Source organism: Dermacentor variabilis, chromosome 8 (assembly GCF_050947875.1).
Source record: "Dermacentor variabilis isolate Ectoservices chromosome 8, ASM5094787v1, whole genome shotgun sequence".
In the NCBI taxonomy this organism is placed as follows: domain Eukaryota; kingdom Metazoa; phylum Arthropoda; class Arachnida; order Ixodida; family Ixodidae; genus Dermacentor; species Dermacentor variabilis.
Window position 1 is genome coordinate 28,106,249 of NC_134575.1, and position 17,840 is coordinate 28,124,088.

Genomic DNA, 17,840 nt, shown 5'->3' on the forward strand with positions numbered 1-17,840 from the left:
GCTTTATGTGCAAGTGAAAGCGGGAAGGAAGCACGTCATCTTCTGTTGCACGCAAGGCACTTGGGGGAGGCGGGCATTCTAATATGGCAGATGCTGCGTATGACGTAGCCGCGCGGGCTCTATCTCGAAAGCGATCTGCGATGAGTATAGCGTCTAGGCTCATTGAGGGCTTATAGCTTTGTGTGTACCGTGTTTTCGCTGCTTAGTTCACATTGAAGCGAGAGGCAGTACGAAGGTCAATTCGCTCATCGCTGATGCCGCACTTCCTCACTCCAGCATTTCGAGTTTCGGCGGTCAACGAGCAAGATGTGTTCGTTCACTTGTATGCGCGTGACACCATGCGCGTTAATTTAGTAAGCGAATGTTTCCAAGTTTATACAGCTGATAAAACTATTCTTACTTTGCGTAGCTGTCTACGAATTTGGTATCACATTCAATGCTTCGACTCTCAGGTGAAAATGGGGCCCCTTTCATAGCCCTTCCAGAGCCGGGCCTTGATTAATCTTTTGTTATATGCAAGGGACACTTAGTGAAAAGATTCGAGACAAACAAAAATTTTGTCTTGTCACTTAGCCAACAGGCTAGTTAGCACCTTGCATTTCAAGCTGAGCAGAAGGCTGCACTAAAAATAAACATCTATACTTAGCCGTTAAAGAGAGAAAAGAATGCGGTTAAAACCAGATGAGAATTTCTGGTTTGCTACCCTGCAGTGGTGTGGGGAAAATAAGGAATATATACTGTTTCCTACTGCTGGAGCTTTGTTCTGTATGCACATGGCCACGTTGTTCGTGAAAACAGACTTTATGCTATTCTTTCCTTTGTTGGGTAAGCACTGTAAGAAAGCTTGAAGCTGTGGTCCAATGAGCTATTCCGTCTGAAATAGTTAAATAGGGTGGTTGCTTGGGCTAGTTGACTATTCATGATAAGCAATGACCTGTATGTCATCTCTCGCAATCCTTGTCCATCGCGCTGTACGTCATTTTTTATCCTGAAGTAGTTGTTAAGGTGCTGGTCTAGGCATTTCATGCAAGCTTGCCATTGTGGGCCATGGTGAATGGGGGGAAGGGAAAGAAGGAATGCCATTAGAACTTCACTGATCTGAAATTGTGATGTTTGGCCAAAGTGTGGTCGGTGTCACCACATTGTGCAAGAGATGCTTCAATTCTTAACGACTTGGTGGCTATCACTGTTCTGACAGCTATCACCACTGCAACAGCTATTGCTGTTGAAAATGTGGCCTGTCTGGAGTTGGCTTCACGCATGCAATAACTTAAAATTTGCGCTGTCATCTCAGACGTTTACACTCTTCACTGCAGGCCTCGTTCTCCTCGCAGCAAATGCTCCTGTGACAACTTGCCATCCGACAGTGGAATAAGGCACGACACCACTCGGAAAGGTGCAGACACATTCATCTTTTTATTTGTATTTCACGAGAAACAAGACTTGTTTAGTATTGCACATCTACAAAAGACCACATAAAACCTGAGGCAGCCGCCGAGGCTTATTTCTTTTATTCTTCAACTTTTTCTGAAGGAGACCTGAGTAGAGCCGGTGCGCGTCGTGTGCGGTGACGACGCACCTCGCACGGCTGCCTGGACGGAAAGCGCCAACTAGCAGTGGTGGTGGTGGCGATGACAACGGCGAGCAACTACTGTGCACGTTTGATACAAAAAAAAAAATGTTAAGGCTCACTACTATGCTACTAACTTATATGGACGGCAAAACAACACATCCAAACTCTGGGGCGCACCCTCCCGTATGTCGGCGAGCGACGGGAGAAGTGGCGCACCCTGTCTTGGCTAAGCGGACCTTTGCAAAAAAAACCCACTCGCTCTCTCCGACAGCCCAGCGCGTCAGCGTTTCTTTGCTGGTGATGACGATGTTGCGTTCTCGACAGTATGTACACAAACTGTGTCCTTCCATTCTCCGTCACTGTCTCTGTTAACAAGGAACATCTGTAAAAATATATTTATAATATATAAAACTCTCTCTATAACTCTTTTTTTTCTTTCTACCTATGCTTCGTGTCGGTGTGTGTGTGTGTAGACATAGAATATGTTTTGCCGGCTAACCCTTTGTAGCTTGCCTGAATGCCGAGGTTAAAAAAAGAAATAGAAAATGACGCTTCACGGCTACAGAGGGTAGTGCCAGTGTCTTCGACAACGTATAGATTTATGTTTTCCTTTCAGTTGGCTCCACTAAAATGAAAAATAAAATGTGCTAAGAAAGGAGCAGCCTGGCTTCATAATGCCTGGTTTGTACAAGGAAGGCACTTTGTTAATTGCGCTAGTAAGTCTCCCTCTAACGAACTTCCTACGCTGCCTGGTTAGTTTCTAACGTAGCTGGGAGAGGGTTTGGCAAGTTTCAATATTTGCCTAATTTTTTTATAAAACATTTTAATAAAAAGAGCGTCGCTATGAGCAGCACACAACTGGTTGCCGACCAGTCACAGTGCCGCTGGATCGAAGTGCATTCGTGAGCCGCCCACACAAGCCAACAGCGGGCTGCGTGTTTGAAACACACACAACAAGATTGTGCAAAGGCCGAAAAAAAAAGGAGCACTTGGGCTAGAACAAAGTAAAAAAAACAATGAATAATCAACGTGCTATAACGAAAACTAAGCAAACTCGGCTTTGCGCTGAGGTTGCTTACTTCCAATCGATAAGTTCGTGGTGTGGATTCGTGCAGATGTCATGACCTACGGCAACATCGAACATGGAGGTGGACTACAGAACAACATCTGGATTGGGCTTGGCTGAGGACAGCTAAGCGCTGTCGGTTCAGGCTGTTGTACAGTCACATTGTTCTCTGACCAGCAGAGATTGGGGAGAGAGAGAAGGAGAGGGCACAACGACCAACAGGTGCTGCTGAAATTCGTCTCAGCACTTCAGCTGCTGTGGGTGTTGGTCATGGTCATTGCTTCGGGACGGCCGAAACTCTTGTGGGAGTCACCTGAAAGTGGGCAAAGAATGACGTAGTGAATAACCTGTACACTGGCCGCATATAAGGGGCACTAATAATTGTCACTGCTGAGTGAGTTGATAAGGTTTCTTAAACTTGAAATAAAAAGCGTCGCAAGAAAAGGGCACCATGGAAGGAAAAGACCAACCCCTCTAATACGCTTTCCATGGGACTGCGAGAAAAACACATAATACCCGGGAAACATATTACATGATTATGTTGCTAAATATCACGATAACGAGCTGTTAAGTATGTTACACATTAAAACAAGGACACTATGCATGGCAGCAGGCTAATTCGGACTTGACAAGGACCATCTGAAAGTCGTACAAATCGGCAGTCTGAACTATCAGATTTGGCAAAAAGGGTGTGTCGTATTCTCGGATTCCCACATTTGGGGTGTACGTTCATTTTCGAAACATTTCGTGTGACTATTGACGAACACATCTGCATCTATGAGCAACAGCTTTCTTGGTACAGGGCCAAGCCCATCCAGTGCCAGGACCAATGTCACCTGTCAACGCATCTAGACATTAGTATCCTCGAAAGCGATCGCCCGAGAATACGGCCCAAGTTGGTCAACACACTGCTGCATGCACGCATGCCCCCCTGCGACCCGGCCGGTTCATAATCTGAACAATGTCATGCGGCCGCTACAGACGGACGAAAATACAGTCAATGCATGCAACGAATCTTCATCCGCTGGCAACACAACCGAAGTGAGTTGCAATAGCCAAACGATCACAGGTTTCTTGCAACAGTCATTTTTTGGAGCTTCCCCCAAGTAATCACCGCCCTTGTTGGTACCGACATCCAGGGTGGAGTTGGTGCCACTTGAAACTGGCTGAAGAAGTTGCTCAGGAATGTGTCGCTATTCGACACGCAAGTGAAAACAGCAAACAGCAAAAGTAGCCAATAGCAGCCAAGTAGACACTTAGCCAAGTACAGCCAAGGACAAGTCAAGTAGACACATAGCAGCTTGACTTGGCTTGTCCTGCAGTTTGGATGCGTTTGGCGACGACAGGATCGACTAGGCGTTGCTAGGTTCGATTTCAAGGAGGAGTCAGTGACACGGCTGACGACCATGCTGATGATGTATTAAAACCAGAACAGTGCTATTTTTTGCTCGTTTCTGAGGCCAAATTTTAAGCGGTCATGCAGGCAGAGTCTGAATGTTGAGCAGTGCGCTGCGAGATGTTCGAAATTTAAAAAATTTTCTGCCATGAAGACACCCATCTAGACCATCGAATGTGCTGCAGGACGAAGTGGCAACGAGGTTAGTCAAGGCATGAGCCACCCATCACATTTGTGACGATCGCAGAGTTCCTCAAGAAATGCGGATTACCAAACCCAATGGATGGCAAAAGACAACATCCAGTGGTTTATCGACATTGACCAGGGGCTGTCTGATGGAGGCAGTGATTGACATTCAGAGTGAATAAACTTTTGTTCTGTGAAAGAAACGTTTAGTTTTTCTCCGATAGTGAAAATCAGAAGCACGGTGCTGTTTTTCTTGCTAGAAAAAGCAGTTGCATGTTTGCGGTGACTGCTTGTTATTTTCATATCCCACAGAGTCGGGGGCTGTGTTAGAATCGGGTGCGCATGATACTTTTTCTTAGTAATAGGCCTCGTTATTACAGAATACTGACTCTGCCCTACTGAAACGTTTTGTATGCAGTTTGATATTTCAATATGTTTTCTATACAATTCTGGCAGAAATTAAAACAAAGTCTATATGACATCCAGATTCCATGGAAAATTGCATAGAAAGCATGCAGAAAATACATAAAATTATTAGATTCTCTCATTTCAGTACTCTAAAGGGCCAAAGGTGTTACACAGCTCGAGGAGTGTGGTGTTTTTATTGCATGCGGAAGACATACAGAACTTTCAGTAGGTTGTCAGATTTTTATCAGTTAGATGGAATAAGGTGTAGCCACACATTCCGGGGATGCACTTGCCTTTGGCCATTGGAGCCTGGGACTGCTTCCGGATCACCAGGGAGGAACGACGCTCCGGCACGGGCCGACACTGCTGGGACATGGACTGGGATGCCACTCCCTCATCTGCACATGGGACAATGAATTTAAAGATCACCTTCTCATTTTTTTTTAATTGTGTAGAAGTAGGTGGTATTCTAGTTATGGCGTTTAACAAAGCAAAACAAACAAGCTATGAGAGATGCTGTAGTGGAGGACTCTGGGTGCACTTTAAAGGGCCACTAAAGGCAAGTACTAAGTCATCGTGGACTGTTAAAGTACCATTCCGGAAACCTCGCAGTGCTTGTTACATGCCAAGAGAAAGACTTTAAGAGAAAATTGCATTTGAAGGGTCCGCATGCAATTAGCGCAATTAGCGCACCCACCGGTGGTGACGTCCACACACCATCGCCGGCCTTTACTGTTGTTTGCGAGTAAAACACCGTCGAACAGACGGCGCTACGGTTTTCTGCGCAAAACACTAACACGTGGCCATGGAGAAATCTAGCCAAGACAGAGTGTTGGATTCGCTGCTGCAGCTACTCTTGGTCAAGCGGCTTGGGCTGTTCGGGAATCCCGCGACGTCACGTGGATGTGGCATTCTCTACTACTTGCAGTATGTGTGTGTTTCGCGGGCAAGCGAAACCAGCGCAGGACTACGCGATAACAAAACTACTGAAACACAAAAGCATGGATGGCACAGAGTGGAGAAAACGAACCCTTTCAATCACCCGCATTGTTGTCAAGGGTAACGTCAACAACTTCTTTTTTCTAAACATCAAATAGAACTTGACAATTAGCGTTTTCTTCCATCTTATATTGCAAGTCAGTGGTCTTTTTATCATGAGTGGTTAAATACCAGTGACAGAACTACGAGGAGTGCCTTCGTCATCGGGCCAGTGCTTGAATATTCCGGGGGAGTCTCTAATCGTGTCCTGCATTTACTTCAATTTCACAATTACTGAAGCTCTGCTCGCGATTTTATTGATGCCTTAGACGTTCTAAAGCACCAATCGATCACTTTAGCTCGACTTAATATTTGCCTTTAGTGTCCCTTTAGGTGCCTTGAGTTCTTTAATGTGCACCTGCATCGTGGAACATGAGTATATCTGCATTGTGCCCCATCAGCAAAGTGGCCAACGAGGCCAGGAATTGAACCCACGACCTAGTGCTTGGCAGAGCGTAATAGCCACTGAGGCGGATGAAGCTAGCATGTGTGAAGATGCAGTAAAGGCAGTGGATGCACTAAGTGGAGTAAATGTGGAATGTGCAGAAGGTACAGTAAGAACGACAGCTGCTGCAGGTAGTATGTGTCAAGATGCTGTACTAAATACGCTGGATGTAAGTTGTATGTGTGAAAATACAGTACGCACCAGAGGGGGCGACCAGGCCCTCGAGTCGCGCCTGCAGACGCTGTGCCTCGGCCTGATGGGCACTGCGCTCTGCACGCAGGCTGCTGCTCAGCTGCTGGCACTGGCTGTTGAGCTGGTTTATCTTCTGCGCAAGGGACGAGGCGATGAAAAACGAGATCAGACAGGCAAGCATCGTTCTGTGACAGCAGCTCGCTTGGCTCTCTCTCATTTTCTTTTTTTGTACAGCAACAGCTGGATTCACAATGGTACAGCAATAGCTGATCTTGATAACAACACAGCGACAGCTGTGCTCTAAAATTATACTGTGATAGCTGACATGTAGTGACACGATAGCCAGGATCTACGCAATACATCAATAGCTGACCCCTCGATAACAACACAGCAACAGCTGGGCTCTACAATAATACTGGTAGCTGACTTCGACAACAACACAGTGATAGCTGGACTCTGCTGCGATAGACTGATACAATGTATCGATATCAACAAGGATACAACATACCAACAATACTACAAACGCATTACACGTACAGTATATTGAATGAACAAGGCATGGAGTAAGCATAAGGAAGAAAATGCAATTTAATGCAAAAACAAGACAAAGATGCAAGAGGAACTGCGATGAAACTTCAGTTTCCTGATGAAAAGAATTTAAGTACTTTTGACAAAATTAACACAGAAGCAACACTGATGCAACTGCATTCGATTGATGCAATTTGATTCCTTCTTTCAGCATGCACAACAACCAACTAGCCCTACACTACTTTGTCACATTGTATCCTACTTACTTGCATAACCAATGCACTTCCATAATGAATACACCTCCAGTTTTCCAATCAAAAAGCGAGTTTCTTTTTCTCGCATAATGATCGCACCCTGAACTCGCTGCCGTGAACTAGGAGACACATGGTACGATTCAGCATCCGCTACAGCGTCTGTATGCCAGAAACGAGGCATTCCGCCATGCTGTAGTTCTGGATCGGATGCCCAGCGTGCGATTGAAGTAGGAGACATGGTACGATTCAGCGTCTAATACAGTGTTCAACGCGCCAGAACTGAGTCATTTTGGAGTGCCGCAGCACTGAATCGGATGCCTGCGCATTCCAGGCATTAAATCAGGCGCTACAGCATGACAAAATTCCTTAGAAGATCTGGCTGCTGTTCTGGCGCATTGGACACTGTATCAGACGCTGCATCGTACCATGTGTCTCCTACTTTTTAGAGGTCGCTGCAGAAAAAAATATCACTCAAAATTTTACCCCACATAATGAACGCACCCCCCAACCTTGCGCAAATTTTTCAGGAGAAAACGTGCGACCATTATATGTGAGAAAATATGGTATTTGATCTTTCTCTTAGCTACCATTTGTACATACTGAATCCCTATGGAAATGGCTACTATAGGAGTGGGCCATCAACCGTAGAAAGACAAGAAGACATACAGGGAGCTTAGGACGGACATAAAAAAGGTACGGTATTCGTGAGAAGTATATCAGTTGCTCCGCACATTTAGCGCATATGTCGCTCAGCTTTGTGGTGCTATGCCCGCAGCAATCGTAACACTGCAGACCTCTTGATAGCGTGCACTAAATTTTGTTGTTTTCATAGCCCGGGGCACTGGAACTTATGGCATACCACAGGAACTCTCTAAACATCCTTTAGTCAGCCTGACGGTTGCAGGCAACATAGCCTGCATACTTTTGACAGACAGTATGTTGAAGAAAATGGACGCATAAGCAAAGAGCGCGTACGTAGTGACAATCATGAAGCAACAATTCGAGACTCGTTGCTAAGAGGCGTAGCTTAAGACTCATAGCGAATCTGTTCGAAAAGAAAGTAAGCCAAGGACGAAAGTCAGACTAACCGTCTTGGCCAGCTGCAGGGAGTGCAGTATCTGCGCGTTCTCCTCACGCTGCTGCACAAGTTGGCTGTCACGCAGCTGCAGCAACTTCTGCATGAAAAAAACACAACAGCGAGCCGAGTTACACAGGGAAGGCCACAGGGAAACCAGGGAACACAGGGAAACCACAACCGAGTTACACAGGGAAGACGGAAAGTGCTCAGCAATGTAACTCTTTCTCGTCTCTTGGCTTCCACACAAATTTTTTCGTCTTGAAATTCACAATAATAACGTATAAGTAGCAGCGTGCAAAAATGTGCAAAAAAGGTCAAATAAACAAGGAGCAAAATGCACAGAGAGCACATGGGACACAGGAAGTCGACGCAATTCACCACAGGCAGTCGTGCAACGTTACCTCGAGGGCCTCGGGCGAGTTGTCCGAAGGAACGGCCTGCTCCCGCTGAAGGATCTGAAGACCCAAGTGCGATGCCAGCTGCTTGTTCCTGGCCAGTAAGTCCAGCACCTGTCAGGAGGAAAGCGTAGCCAGGGATCACGAACCAACTTCTTCCAGCGGCAAGTTGTCTTTTGCTTCCATTTTCATTTCTCTTTATTAATTCTACATTTCAATTGAGAAACACGGTTAATTACCGCCATGCTTTTCTCGACTTTCATCGTTTGCGGGCTTCATATGGCTGCTCCACATTCTTGGCTACACAGGTCATTCAGAGGTCACCCTAATCTCTCGGCATTGTACACAAGCGTCACTTCCGAATAAAGCTTCGTGTCTTGCATGCAGAAAAGCTGTTCTGGCACTACTATCTTTGCAGCCAATAAATTACAGCCAAGAGAACCCTGATGCACCGATGATTGCTAATGATCCTTGGGTTATTTTACTGTGACAGCAAAGAGAAACCAAGTGCACACAATGCTATTAACAAAAAGAAGTTCGGCAATGTGCAAAGTTGGGCTAGTTGGTGATTAATCATCATACCTTGTCGGTGAAGCAGCGCAACGTCACGGACACGGCGAAGACACACAAGAATACACGACACTCGCTGTGAGTGTGTAAATTTTGGCCCAGCGAGTGTCGTGTATTCTTGTGTGTCTTCGCCGTGTCCGTGTCAGCGCGCTGCTTCACCAGCTAATTATGATGGCTATTAACGAAAGCCAAACTATAAGCAACACACTCCTACATTTGCAGTTTAGGTGACCATGAAAATGTGGTTGGCATGGCTTCTCTCGTCATAACAGGGCTTACACACAACAGCACAGCTGGTGCATACATATGCACAACATACTGCGGACAAATGAAATATACAAACAAGATAAAGACAACTAGGATGCATTTTCAGCTTTCAAGACTTTAGGCAGGTTTGGGAAGATTTTGGAATTTACACAGTTTTGGAGATTGTGCCAGGTTTACCAGCAGGAGAGCAGGAGTGTTGTCACCTATTAAGGGGTATTCTACTTTTCCTGTTCCTGTCATTTCCTGTTTCTGTCTTCTCTGTCTGCAACAGCAACGCTACTAGTAGGAAAATTTTTTTTAGAACGCAGACAGGACAGACAGCGGCTGAACGATTGACCATACAGAGCTCGATTTAAACAGGTAATTAAAGAAAGCTTACATTATGGTTAGCAATACAGCACAATAACGGAACATTGCTGTGAAAAAGACGCAATGTCTCCTCAGTCAGGTCCCTCTGGAGTGTTGCCTTTCAAACATCCACAGTCCCTTCCCCTCCTGCTGACGAACCTTCAAGAACCTCAAAGTCATAAGCACAACTACAGCAACACGCTACTCTTCATCAACCGATGACTTCACCTTCTCCAGGAAAGCTATCCTGAAGGTGCACGTGCGTTTAAGAAATACTAATGCAACAGTGCGAGCCCTGTCTGTTTCCTTCTTCGTTGTATGCACCCTACATCATTGCATGAATCGGCTACTAGTCCACACCGATGTGCGCACCATTTATCTGCACCCTTGAAGAGAAGGGCGGGCCCTCACCTGGTAGTTGGCCTCCTGCAGCTGCTGACCGGCTCGCTGCAGCCGCTCCTCGAGAGATGCCTTCTCGAGGCACTTGAGCGAATACTTCTCCGACAGGGACAGGATCTCCTGCTTAATGTGCTCCCGCTCCTCCCTGTGATTACAGCAAGAAGGTTGACAGGTTAATTTCAACTTCTAAATGCACAATCCACGGGGAAGGTTACGCCTGTTTAGTATTTGCCACGGAGTAACACATTTAGGAGGGGAAACTCCCGTCAGCGCGAGCGAGCGCGGGCGACCAGATAAGGTCACAATTGTTGTATGCGCCGACGGGGCCATATACAGTGGCGGCGCCATGCGGTGCGTCGGAGAAGCTGCAGCGAAAAAAAAATTAAAAATGCAGCGCCCGGGCAGGCCGCTCCGGCGTGCTCTCAACGGCGGTAATTTCTTTCCAGGCCACCAGGCGCCGCCAGCACGATAACGGCTCCGCGAGCTTGTGACTTTTTCTGGTCGCCGCAAACAGCGGAGTTCCCACTCCTAAATGTTTCTTGCTCCGTAGTATTTGCCTACCAGTTACGATTGGATAGACCCCTCTTTTCTTGTTCTTCGATTGCGCTTCTCTGCACTATATGTTGCTCGACTAATGGCAGCACTGGCCGTGGTTCAAACAAAGTGCTAGCTGTACATGCTAGGGCTTGTCTCTTGCACATGGTTTCACCATGAGAGCCATGTCTATAATGTCGATGTCATATGACAAGCAAACTGCTCGCACACGCTGTTTGCAGAAAATGGGAAAGCTACGTTTGCAGTTATGTAAGGGGTCCACCATTATAGCATGATGGCATACAGACCTTTTCTTTTCTTAAGCACCTCTTTTAAGACTTCTTTTTAAAAACTACAAAACACACTGCCGATTCACTTGGCAGCAACTGTCCAAGTCTAACACGGCCCCGAACTAAAAGCATGCCCATTTTCTACATGTCCAAAGTAGAAAACTAACACAGAAATGACATTACGTTCCCAAACAACGTAAAAATCTGACGTGCAGCCAATTTTTAGCAAGAAAAATGGGCAAGGATCTAAAATGTGTTGCACATTGGCTACCAGTTTCCTAAAGTCAGCTTCGCCAGATATCTTAGTCAGCTTCAGCAAAGTACATTCCTGTTATGCGGTAAAGCACACAAATGCCACGAAAACGGTTTTGGTTTCATATCCGATTGCAGGCAAATTTTGCCTCAATTATCTTGATAAAAGAAAAGAAAGAATGCAAGTTAGAATAGGGTAAATACTGTAATCAGACATTGCGAGATCCGGTTATTGCCTGAAAGTCTTTCTAGGACAGGCCGAAAATAGACATTTTCGACAGGAGATGGCATGTGTTCGCCGTCCCTTAAGCTCCGCCATGACACACTGCCGCTAAAGGGGTCGCTATTGGGGTCACCGTAGTGGTCAAGCGTGAGCTTGTTGACTGATCAAGTTCAAATTATCCAGTGAACAAGAATTTTAGGATTGAAATGTCGAAACTTTGAGCCCATAGAAATGCATAGTTGCCTGCCGGGACCTTTGGTCAGCATTGAAATAACCAGAGTTGAGTCAGCGGAAGTCTACCGTATCAGGTTTGCAGTCATTACTTTCGTTTTTATCCCCAGTAAACCAGAAGTGCCCACTGCCACAGACAATACAAACACTCCAAAAATTACAATTTCGCTGCAATGAAACAGTGGCGCCATCTGTCTCCATTGTGTTAAGTCATACCGACATTGTTGCACTGCGTCACCGTAGCGGTGCTACAAATGACTACAAACATTTCCTGAGATGTAGACAAACTGTTTTTCCGGCACATCTCTGCAATCATTAATGAAAAGGTACTTGCCACGTATACAGTAAAAAGTAGGGGTGTGCAAATACTCAAATGTCACCGAATTGAATCGAATAGTGAACATTCGAATAATTTGATTCGTGAATAGAACATTTAATATTTGATTTTAACAAATGTTCGGTGTAGAGACCCACGCAGTGCCACCTGTCACGTGCGCCGTAAAGCCTCTCATGCTCAATGCCGCACGAAGAGGTCCCTTGCTTCGTCGTTTTTGGCGCAAGAAGAACGCTGGGCTCACTGCGGCAGATAGACCGTCTTGGCTGATACGGTAGCGTGCTCTGTCTCTGCGAGCGCTTCGCTTCTGCCCGCTTCTGGCCAGGGCTGGCTGGCTTTGTCAGCACAAAGTTCGTCCAGGTCGATAAGACTGATCAAAACAATAATGCAATGTGGACAGAGGGACGCTAACAAATGCACCATGTATTTTGAAAAGTGCGAAGATAGGGCCAATTTGCCACCGGAAGGCACGCAGATCGTATTGGATACGTGGTGACGAACTTCATGCCGCTTCAACAGCCGTCAATCTCACAGATTACTGATGAGCCACCTGTATGAACGTATCAGTGGCAAGAATTCTGTGACGGCTTGAGACCTATTACCACATTGGCCAGCAGCAAATTTTCGTCACGGCTATGCTGCCTAGGCCATTAGGCCTAATCGGTGCTGCTTCATTGGGCTTTGTAAACTAAAGTTATGGTTTGGTGCTGAATCGATGCAGTTTTATTCGCAGCAGCCACACGATACTTGCAAAGTCAACAACCCGCCTCACAAATAAAAGCGGGTGTGTGGGATAGCAACAAAGTTGCTCACGGCCACCATCTTTGTGACACACCATACAGCAGCCTTTCGTTCCCGACGCCATTCGTAGATGTACATCCATATCTATTTGTAGCTTTGAGCAGCCCATCGCAAGATAATGTTTGAATTTATACAGTGGGTGCGAAAGTTTCATGCGATTAGTGCGCTGACTGCCCGGCCTGGCCCAGCCGCATACGTTATTGCAGACCGCGGGTGGGGGAGGTGGGGAAGCGGGGGTGGGGGGGAGGTTGTTCAAACTTGCCATGACCCTCCCCATTTCAGAATCTTTAACAGATGGCAGATCACATCGAACCTAACAATGAAAACGCGCCTGCTCTTTACTGTGGCGAGCGACTGCTGTCAATGTGCACGGTGCAAACGATGGCTAGGTGCGGAACAGTGATCGAGTCACGTGATGTGCAGTGCATGCTTTCATCTGTTGTTCCGATTGGTTTTGCAATAACCCACCTGCTTTATGTAAAGATGGGAAAGCCCTTCTGTATTCTCGAGGAAAACTGTCAAGCAAAACTTTCAATGCAACAAAAGATTGCCATAAAATACAGCTTTTCTATTAAAACTTAGAACCCCATTGGTATTTAGTACAACACATATAACGTCACTAATCCTTTAGCATCAGATGAAAAAAAATGAAAAAACACTCGATTCTATTCAACAGACATTCTATTGATAAAGAAATACTTTGCAGTCCTTCATACACTAGAAGTGAGCTGTAATCAGCGCTAGAAATACTAATTTGAAGTTCTCTCTAACAGTAGCAGACGGCACTGTATATCTTGATTTCTGTGCCCCCAGTTACTGGTAGCTTGTCACATTCTTCTTATGCAATTGTAGGAGACTCCCGAGCATTTGCAGAACCCTCTTTTCTCGCACAAAATATGTAAGCATTCAATTTTGTGAGAAATTTTCTGATACTCCACGTGACATTCAACTTTTCTTTTCTTGATTCAATTCGATAGTCAATTCGAAAAAAGGCAACAAAGGCAGAAGGCTGAAGTGACGCACTGGTGCTCCCTCTGGAGGCATTCGGTGTCGCGGCCGTGGCGCATCTGCTGCGCGTAGTCCTCCTTGAAGTTGGAGATCTCCCTGTGTAGCTCCTCTTGATGAGCTCTCTGCATTGCGTTGAGAGCTGCAACAGAGGACACAAAACAAGGGCATGGACAAGTTTCAGCGGCACATCTTCCAAGCAATAATGCTAGTACTAAACGGGTTGGGAAATGCCAAAAAACACTGACACTAGCATTAAACCGAAAACATTTACACACTCAAACACCAAATCAATCAAATCAGTGGAAATCAAAGTGCCAATCAAAGCAGTGGAAAAGTGTGAATCCTTTCCAAGCCACTACTGTGTCCCTATGTTGCACTCGAATGGTTTGCTTCAAGCGTTCCAGAAGGCACTCTAGGTGCACTTCACATCTGGCTGCGCGCCTGTGAAGCATTTGCGTGGTTCATTCAGACCACCGCACTCCAATCCAGAGCGCACGGTGTCATTCTCACCTTCGCAACAAACGTTTAGAGGGTGGCGAGGGCTATGACGGGAACACAAACAATGAGCTCTCGTTGAGCTTCTGTTTGCGAAGTACCATTTCACTTCCTCTCGGCCGATTCAGCTAAACCAGTGTGCAGAGACTCACCGGCCAGAGTCGCCTTGGTCTCTTCAGCCAGCGCACGGTCTCGCTCGGCACGCAGCCGTTCGATCTCGGTCTGGTGCCGCTCCTGGAGCTGGGCCACGAGACGCCCGTGCGAGGCCTCCAATGCTGCCAAGCCCTTCTCACAAAGGCGCTGCACGAGCGGGAGACCACGAGAGTGAGAGAAAATGCTTCGCTTAACACAGGTCAGTGACTGATCGGGGGCCCCAGTGCAAAGACACGCTGGCAGCTTGCATCATTGTTGATATGATGCAAAATCGGCCAGGCGCTGCTTACATTCAGTAAGTGCGGCCCTGAACCAACCACTCGGCAGACGGTGGTGACAATGCTCACATCATGTGGTGCATGCTGCCATGAGAGTCAAATGTGGCCAAAGGGTGCCAGAAGTTGGTAGTGGAAATATCAAGCAAACAGATTCAACCCATGTGATGAATGCGACACCACTGCACAGTAATCAATGAACTCAACAAGAGACGTTCAAGGAAGTACGTGGCACGTTCCGGAATACACGCACCTTCAGGTACTACAAAAAAATTTAATTACGGGGTTTTACATGCCAGGCTTACGAAAAGGGCTCTACTTAAGTTGAGGACGATGCAACGAGCTATGGAAAGAAGAATGATAGGTGTAAGGTTAAGGGATAAGAAAAGAGCAGATCTGGTGAGGGAACAAACGCGAGTTAATGACACCTTAGTTGAAATCAAGAAAAAGAAATGGGCAGGACATGTAATGAGGAGGGAAGATAACAGATGGTCATTAAGGGTTACGGACTGGATTCCAAGGGATGGGAAGCTTAGCAGGGGGCGGCAGAAAGTTAGGTGGGCGGATGAGATTAAGAAGTTTGCAGGGAAGACATGGCCACAATTAGTACACGACCGGGGTAATTGGAGAAGTGTGGGAGAGGCCTTTGCCTTGCAGTGGGCGTAACCAGGCTGATGATGACGATGATGATGACATGCCAAAACCACTTCCTGATTATGAGGTACACCATAGTGGGGGAGGAGTCCGGAAATCTGGACCACCTGGGGTTCCTTAACGTGCACCTAAATCTAAGTACATGAGTGTTTTCGCATTTTGCCCCCATCGATATGCGGTCGCCATGGCCGGGATTCGATCCCGCGACCTCGTGCTTAGAGTTTCAGGTACAAAAGGGAACACGGGTGTACAGATACGAAAGGGAACAACTAGCCTAATTAGTGCTCAGCTGTCATTTACTGCAAAAAACGAGACATTGAACCTTGCTCACAGACACTTCCCAAGTAGCTTGTATTTTAGAACATGCTCTTTCGAACGTTTCTCACTTCAGTGCAAAAAATATGACTGTTTGAAGTCTCGGATCCCACATTGGGTGTTTCCTCTCATACTGGTCCCTGCTGTACAGGCAAGTACGCGGTAAAGGGTATAATCAGGTTCAATAAACAAATTAAGATTACATAAAAGTTTTAAATTACATGTGCTGGACACAGCCCAGGAGCATCAACACTTGCTGAATAGGAGCTCCGCAGGTTGGCGTGCAAAGCTATTGTAGCACTGTCCACCGCTTGGAGGTGGACATCGCATGTGGCTGATGCAGGGAGCTGTGGCATGTACTACACAAGCGAATAATGCGCAAGTTCATAGATTTATTTTACTACTTTATTACAGGAAACTAGGAATACAATCGCGTGGCTATATTATTAAGGACACATCTCGAATTTCCCGCCACAAATGCAGCCAGTATGTAAAACCGATCTTTGCACGAGCAAACCTTTTCGAAAACTCATTTTTTCTGAAAACAATCAATGATTGGAATGACCTACCTGGAAATTCCCACTGGTTACAACCACCCACTTGATGTATCTTGTTGACTGTATCACTTGTATATATTTCTATGTTTGCTTTTTTTGTATTTGCTCATGTAGCCCCCTCCTGCTTGGACAGATGTCCGCAGTATTGTGAAAATAAATAATAAATAAACTAACAGAGGAAAAGATGGAAGGAACTCTCGCTGTTCTTTTGTTTCCACATAAGGCTACGGCATGACTAGCGATCATAATGATTGTTGTCATCATCATATTTATTTTCTCAAACAGAGAGTAACAACCAGGGGCAAAGCAAGGGAGTGGCACACTAAGCACCTGCCGTGCCTCCCCCCTCTGGAAAAAAAAATTGTCACTTAATTATCCTTATGTGATTTGAATGCAAAAGCATTATGATTTCTCTAATTAATTAGTTATGTCCGTGACACGTGACGTCGTACATTGTCACGTGTCCTCCACAACTCTACATTAATCCACCTTGCTCTAATTCATACCAACCTTAATCCACTTTAATCGCCTTAATCCACCTTGTTCCAACTTGTACCAACCCTAATCCACTTTAATCAACCTTGTTCCAATTTGTAACAACCCTAATCCATTTTAATCCACCTTGCTCTAATTTGTACTAACCTTAATCCACTCTAATTCATCTTAATACACCTTGCTCTAATTTGTACCAACCTTAATCCATGCTAACGTCGCAGCCAGATGGCTGTGACGTGACGTGTGCAATGTTGCACGTACTAGGCACACCTTTAGTCAGCCAGAACCATGGAGCCGCCGTGGCATCGGGGAGGTGTGCTCCTTTCGCACCCAGGAGGCCCGGTTTGGTACCCCCCCAGGCAATTTTATTTTCAAAGCCATTAACTTACTTTGTTTACATAGCCTACTTGAGAAATTTGATGTCAATCCGAACATGTTTTAGCGTGTTTTTTACTCTTTGGGACTTCGGCCATATTTCTCCAACGTTGCTTGCTCACGCCAGATTTTCTGCCTCGTGGGACATATAACGCTTTCGCATTAAAAAATTTCTGGCGAAGCCACCGGGTTCAGCAATGTCTGAAAATGGCACTCGGACATCATGGGCCCCCATCAGATGATACAGTCAGTCAGTCACAAAGTTTATGGGACACAGAATTTTTTTTAAAATCTGAATTTCCATAAAGCCTGCACACAGGGCCTCAAATTAACAAGAAGTTTCATTTTTTTGTGATCTACACAGTGATCCAATAAATAAGAACCATCATGCCTTAACAGAGCAGACATCCACGTTTGTCGTGGAACCCGCGTCCCGTAAATGTTTGCGGATAACCGTACAAAAGTAACTTATGGAAATACCTTGAGCTGCTCCATCTCCGGCCGACACCGCTGCCGCACGGCCTCGGCATCGACAGCCTCGAAACCCTGGGACAGCTTCTGCTGGTACAGTTCTCGCAGGCTGCCGATCCGCTCCTCTTGCTCCTCCTGGAAGCAAGTCAAGGGCTCAAAGGTTATTCAAAATCAAATGCACATAATGTAAGTCGCCAGAGTCACAAATACTTGCATTGTAAGTGGTGCTGCAGT

The 17,840-nt window shown here is 46.0% G+C and overlaps 1 protein-coding gene across 1 annotated transcript in view; it reads right to left on the minus strand.

Annotated features, from left to right (window-relative positions):
• Positions 1 to 1,397: 1,397 nt before the first annotated feature.
• osp (myosin phosphatase Rho interacting protein outspread) overlaps positions 1,398 to 17,840 on the minus strand; it is a 109,992-nt gene continuing 93,549 nt past the window's right edge. The window contains exons 17-25 of the mRNA XM_075701588.1: positions 17,616 to 17,741; positions 14,464 to 14,611; positions 13,832 to 13,955; positions 10,156 to 10,288; positions 8,566 to 8,673; positions 8,175 to 8,261; positions 6,314 to 6,437; positions 4,923 to 5,027; positions 1,398 to 2,952 (exon numbers count right to left, since the gene is read on the minus strand). Coding sequence (XP_075557703.1) covers positions 2,888 to 2,952; positions 4,923 to 5,027; positions 6,314 to 6,437; positions 8,175 to 8,261; positions 8,566 to 8,673; positions 10,156 to 10,288; positions 13,832 to 13,955; positions 14,464 to 14,611; positions 17,616 to 17,741 — 1,020 coding nt within the window. The 3' untranslated portion in view covers positions 1,398 to 2,887. The remainder of the gene's footprint in view (positions 2,953 to 4,922; positions 5,028 to 6,313; positions 6,438 to 8,174; positions 8,262 to 8,565; positions 8,674 to 10,155; positions 10,289 to 13,831; positions 13,956 to 14,463; positions 14,612 to 17,615; positions 17,742 to 17,840) is intronic.